Source organism: Hydra vulgaris, chromosome 01 (genome assembly GCF_038396675.1).
Source record: "Hydra vulgaris chromosome 01, alternate assembly HydraT2T_AEP".
NCBI classification, from domain to species: domain Eukaryota; kingdom Metazoa; phylum Cnidaria; class Hydrozoa; order Anthoathecata; family Hydridae; genus Hydra; species Hydra vulgaris.
The window spans coordinates 5,342,971-5,349,888 of record NC_088920.1 but is presented as its reverse complement, the minus strand read 5'-3'; the positions used below and the strand labels follow the sequence as shown (position 1 = coordinate 5,349,888).

General features: G+C 25.0%; 1 protein-coding gene across 1 annotated transcript; it reads right to left on the bottom strand.

Annotated features, from left to right (window-relative positions):
• LOC136075055 (NACHT, LRR and PYD domains-containing protein 13-like) lies at positions 1 to 2,584 on the bottom strand. Its single transcript, XM_065787286.1, has 2 exons — positions 213 to 2,584; positions 1 to 94 (listed from the first exon to the last, which is right to left on the bottom strand). Exon 1 carries the CDS (start codon positions 2,549 to 2,551, stop codon positions 1,226 to 1,228), a length of 1,326 nt encoding a protein of 441 aa, XP_065643358.1. The 5' UTR covers positions 2,552 to 2,584; the 3' UTR covers positions 1 to 94; positions 213 to 1,225.
• Positions 2,585 to 6,918: the final 4,334 nt, after the last annotated feature.

Here is a 6,918-nt window from a genome sequence, read left to right as displayed (position 1 = left end):
TTTTTTTTTGACCATATTTGACCATAGGGATTTCACCCCAAATGCTAAAGAACCCAAAAATTTCTAAAGATTTTTAGGGGCAAAGACATCAATTCTAAACAATTAATAAATATTAGATTCATAAATATTTAATCATCCTATTTATCTTCATTAAAAGACTTTAAATAATTTTATATCTTTTTAGTACTGAACATAGAAGACAACAAAAAAGCTTCTTTAGATCTATCGGCTTTAGCAGAACAGAATCTATGTTATACTTGTATATGTTATACAAGTCTTACACAATTAATAAACTAAAAACAGTTCCAAGCCCAACAAAAACAAATACTGCACTTAATTTTAGTCATAATTTTAGTTTATTAGATGGTTTTTTCCAGTCCTTAACTTATCATCAAAAAAACACACATTAAGTAAATAGCATCTGTTTGAATTGAAGTTTATAAAACACACTTAATTAAATATAAAAAAATATATACTCTTTAACAATTTCAATAAAATGTATGTTTTATAAACAAATACAAAAAACATTTAGTTACTCTATCAAAAAGTGTTTTGTGTATTAAAAATCTCTCATAAAGTTTAAAGATATTCACTTTAAATGTAAATATACAACTTTTTCAAAGTATTATGTGGATTCATCACAAACTTTTAAAGTCTAGAAAAAAAAATTTAACTATCTTGTTAAAGGGATTTTAAAAGCGCTCCTCATGTCATAAATTTATATTGTAATTTTAAAAATCAAATTTGACAAAAAGTTATTTTGACAAAAAATATGTTATATTTTATAAACAATAAGTCTTAAAAAAGACTCTGCAATCCTTTTTATAATAACAGATATGCTATTAAGTACTTTGTTAATGAAGGTACCTTATTGAAAAGTTGATATTTTAATCATTTGCAAAAAAAGTTTTATCAAAATTCAGTTGATTTTCAACTCTTGCATGAAAGTTAATGAAAGAACTAAATCAATTGTTTCTTAACTTTTGCATGGAAGTCAAGGAAATCAAAAGTCAATGAATGCAAAATTTTAGCTGTTTCTTAACTTTTATAATGAAAAATGAATTGAATTAACATAAATAGCATGTTGAAACCTTACCTAATACAAATACACACAAACACAAACACACATATATAAATAAATATATTGCACTAACAAAATAATTTCTTAAAAATAACTTAAAAATGTCTATATTATTTATATCTTATTGAACACCAGTGTGTTTATCTAAAATGACTTACTAAAACTAGAAAACCAAGATTCATTCAGGTTAACAAGAAACTTTAATAAACTGTTTTGGTTTTTATTGGCTAATCCACAAATCATTGATAAGCAACTCTTCAGCCTCTCATTGGCCATAATCTCTTTACTACTTAAACAATTATATGCATATACAGATGCACAAAACTCCATTACAGTCAAATGTGCAAATTGATAATAACAACCAAGATCAGTTTCAATCTTTTCTATAAATCCAAAAAAATTACCTTCATTTTTATAAAAGTCACTATAAAATGCTTGAACTTCTTCTTTGGAAAAAATTATTTTATTTTCAACAAACAATTTATATGCAATTTTGCAAATAATCAAAATATATTTTTTGTTGGAACTATCTTCCATTATCTCATAAACCAATTTATTGTTTTTAATAATGTGTTCTCGTAAAAAATATAAAAAAATATTTCCATACAAATCTGTCATTGTTAAGAAAGAATTTGAATAAAAATTTTTTGAATCACTTATCATTTTACACATCGAAGACAAATAAAACGGAACAGATGCCATGGCTTTTGCAATTGGAGACTCCTTTAAAGTTGTTTTTACAACTTCTTTTTTTTCTTCTATAACATGATTTTCTACATAATTATTTATTCCATTTTCATTAAACCCCATTATTTGAATGGTTAACTTATCGCTATGTTTTGCGGATAGACTTTGGTACTGATCTATTGCATAAACTCTACCAGCAATAACATATTTGTATTTTTGAACTTCTTTTAAAGCATTAACAATAGGATACTTACAAGTTAAACTTGAATTTAATAACTCATTCATATATTTAAATTCATCTAATCCATCAATTATAAACAGTGCAGTATGATTACTAATGTTAATGTCATTAACAATATCTTTGTAGAAAACATTTAGCAATTCATTAATATTAGAAATATTTTGATGTTGATTAAGCCTCCTACATTCCAAATAAAACACAAGTTCAACATTTTTCCAAATTAAACCATTTGACCAATCAAGCAAACATTTTCTAAGCAACCATGTTTTCCCAATACCAGCTATTCCAGATATTAATATTACTGATTCTTCTTTTGTAAATATTTCACTATATGGAATTGGTGTATAATTCATTTGCTTTTCAAGAAAATCTTTTCGTTCAACACTAAAAACAGCATCCATTTGAGCATTTGCTGCATTAACAACACATAGATCAACAAATTTTTGTATCAGATCAACATTTGCAGATGCTTTTGATAATGGTTGAAGTTCACCAATTTTCCCATAATATTTAAGATAATATTTTTTTAGTTCAGCCGACATCCTCAACAAATCTAAATAAAACAAAACAATTTCTAGTAATGTCATGATCATGATTTTGCTAATGTTTATGATTATGACGATGATGATCATTATTACTATAATTTTATGCAAATGTAAAAGATTTATTACATTAAACTTGACATAAAACTCATAAAACTAAAAGTACTATTATTAGTATTTTATTTTATTTTTATATTTTATTTATTATTAGTAATTTCATTACAAATAAAGTTCTGAAATTTCTTAACAAAATATTCCTGTAATTAATATGAATTAAATTAAATTTTATGAAATTGATTTTTATTGGTAGTTATGAAAATTGAAGATATTTTAAACCAAAATTATATTTTGAGTTAATTTTATCATATTTTACAAACATTTTTATTTGTTATCATTTGCTACTTAAACATAAAGTTGTTGGTTCAAAAACTTTTTAAATATAACTGATTATTAGTTAAAAAAACACTTTTCTTACTGAAATTTCTTGGAAATTTCTTAAAAAAATATTAGAATTTCTTAATAAAAATTTAATAACTTAAGCTAATTGTTAGCAAAATTAAAAAAAAAACGATAAACAACAACTTCAAAAACTTTAACACGAAACTATCAAAGACTATCATAAGATTCATAGGAGAAAATCATAAGGTTCATAGAAGGTAATCATGAGATTAATAGGAGGTTATCATAAGATTTATAGGTTACTATAAGGTTCAGAGGAGGTTATCATAAGATTAATAGGTTACTATAAGGTTCATAGAAGGTAATCATAAGATTAATAGGAGTTTATCATATGATTAATAGGAGGTAATCATAACGTTTATAGGAGGTTATCATAAATTCATAGGAGGTTATCATAAGGTATCAAAGATATTATAAGATTAACCTGACATCAAAAACATCAAAACACAATAAAAGGCCTCAATATTTCCTCAAAAATGTGTTAAGAAACAAATTGAAAAAAAAAAAAAAAAAATTAAAAGAAGGCTGAAATTAAAAAAAATTAAAAGAAAGCTTATAATTTTATCAAAAAACTTTGATGAAATTATAAGCTTGATAAAAGAGCAACTTCTCCGTTCAAAAAAAGAACTATTGTACAAGTTCTCAAGTCAGAGATTACTATGCTAAGATTTTTAACAAAAATCTCTCAAAAAGTTCTCAAGTTAGAGATTTAGAGATGCTAAGATTTTTAACAAAAAAGGATTATAAGCTACTTGTATGAAGTCTTACAAAAATATGTAGAAGATTTGCTTAAAAAGTTTTATGGCTCAAGTGATGTCGAACTTATGCATGAAAAAAAGATTATGTAAGCATTGTAAAGAATATTAATAAACAAAAAACAAAAACAAACTTTATTTGTGTAATTTATAGAAACTGAGGAGCCCATTTATTAAAATTTAATGCGAAAAATAAAGATAATATGTTTTGTTTAAGGAACCAACAAAATGGTGTTTAATAGTATGACCTTTCCATTTCATTAAAAGATTGCGGTTTAATTCATCTTCACATAAATTTCAGTTTCATAAATTAATGTATAAAATCAAAGTTAAAATCAAACTAAAAAAATTATGTCTGTTGTATAAAATATTTATAAAAAAATAGCTTTAATGTTTAATTCAAACTCATATTTCATTCGTTTGATTTCATTATGAGGAGCCCATTTGTAAAACGCGTCCAAGTTTGAAAACAACAAAAAACTAAACTACTTTTAGTTGCGCATCAACAGAAATTTTTCTTCATCCATTTTTAGGACCAAAAATTTTTTAATTGGTTCCATATTTAAATAGATGATAGCACTGTTCCTAAATTTGACCGCCAGGATAAAAGTAGTGTCACTCAAACAAATTATGGTTTAATATAACACTTAGGACCATAAAAGTTGTTTCTAATTGTTTTTAAAATCAAAGTGACCGTGGCACATAGCTTTTTTGAATTTTTTAAGTGATTTTTTCTATTTTTAACTATTTTTTTAGATTTTAATTTTTTTTTGTATAATTATTTATTTTTTACACAACATGAAAGATTTTATTTAAATCTAATGAAAAAAGTAAGAAAAAAAATCATTTTGACTATAAAACAGACAAAAAATTCAATATAAATTTTAATATATGACAATTACACTCAATTTCTGGCCATTTTTGAAGTTCATTATTTGCGCCATTTTAAAATATTAATACTTTGCGCCACTTTGTACAAAGTGTTCTGAAAAAAGGTTGATTTTTGAAAGAGTATTTAAGCTTTATGTTAATTAAAACTAAGATAAGAAAGATCAAAAAATGTAATAGATCAAAGATTGAGAAAGATATCTTTCTTAAGCTGCTGCAAATTTCTATTTTTTTATTATCTCATATGTATTTTTTAATATTCTTTTTTTATAAATGACTTGTTTTTTATTTGACTATTTTATGTTTTTTATTTTAGTATATATAATACATTATACATATGCTATATATTACATGCAATGCATGATTATCTTTATATAATCCTTAGCTTTATATAAAATGCTATCCTTATTTGATTGAAAAGGAATTTTTAGATATAAAAAATATCTACTTTATATATTTATAATGTCAACTTCATCAGTGTGTCTACAACAAGTTTGTTGGTGTTGTTGGGAGCAATACGGAATAAATTCAAAATCTCTACAATATGTAAACAGCACAGTGAAAGAGTTGATGAAATCATATGTGTTTCATGGATATTCGAAACTAATAAAAGATTTTCCAACAAATATATGTTCAAGTTGTTGTAGAAATCTGAATTTGCTCAAGACTGGAAAAAACCCAAGAAAGGCTTGGGGAGAAAAGATATCCAAGGTAAAGATAATATTTATTTAATTTTTTTTTTTTTATATAAAGTTATGCAATGGAGGTATATTTGTAATACTAATAATTAATCTTAGAATTTTTATTCTGTTTCTATTTTTTTAAATTAAATTTTTATTTATAACAAAGTTTTTTGGAATAGTATTAGTTTTTAAGAATAATGGAACATCAAATTAGTTTAACGAGTTAATTTTGAAATTATATGTTTAAACAAATGCATTAATATTTATATAAATTATATTTTCAAGATTGATTGGACAAAAAAGACTGGGAGGATGAATGTTTAAAATAAATTTGAAAACAGAAACAGAAATCAAAACTAAAAGGATTTTATGTTCTGACTGCATATTTCTCTAGCATTGGAGCAGGGTTACCACATCAGTGTGGGAAAGAAACAGCTGTTTCTCATAAGTTTAGCTTTTGATCTTGGTTATCTTTAAGCTGAAAAAGTTGCAACAGGAATACTTAAGAGAAAAATGGAAACTGACAAAATAGCATATGGATCCAACTTTTTTATATCAAAAAGTGGAAAACCACTAACTATAAAGGTTGGTACGACTGAAAACAAAACTGATAGGCGATCTATCAGACAATTATCTGTTTAAATTGTACAAGAATTGCAAACTGTTTTAGAACTCTCACTAAATAAAGCAAAAGATATGATAGCAGTTCTATGAAAAGTTATGGATAAAAGATCATCCATTGAATCAAATATCTTTGAAAAACTAAATGAAATCAAAGAATCCATCTCAAAATTTTATGAATTTGAAAAGGTAATGTATTATATAAGTATTGACTAATTACAAAATACCAAAGAAAAATATTTAAAATAATAATTGTTATTTACATTGAGTTCTTGGGACCAAATGAATCTGTTCTTCGTAGAGATTTTGTATTTGTCCAAGAAACATCAAATTTCATTTTAAACATAATTGAACAGCGGAAAATGGATCCATTTAGTACTTTTGTCTGTATTTCTTTAGACTCAGGGGGTTCATTCTTGAAAGTTATTGTAAATATATTTGATCCTGAAGATAATAATGTAAACTCTGGAAGTTTCTAAACAGTGGAGTTCAAAGATGCCAGATACTTGGAATCACAGAAAATGTTCCAGAATCAAATTATAATTTACAACTTATTCTGGAAAAACTAAACTTGCAGAATGTTCAACTCAATATAGCTTTTGATTTAAAATGTGCTAATTCAGTATTTGGTTTATCATCTCATGCTGGTTTGAGAGCATGTCTTTGGTACGAGGGGCTCTCAACAACAGAGTCAGGAAAATTGGAATCTCTTGAAAGCCTGGATTATTGGTACTCCAAATATGCTAAGACTGGATTCAATAAGGCCCTTATGAAAGATTGTACGAATGTAACAAATCCCAGAGTTATCTATTTAAAAGAAGATCCTAAAACTTTAATACAGTACTTTGTCGCTCCACCAGAACTACACCTTATGATAGTATTTGATTCATTACTAGGAACTCTTTTATTAGATTTATGGCCTGGTTTTGATGAGTAGTTGAAATTTAAAAATTTTGTTCAA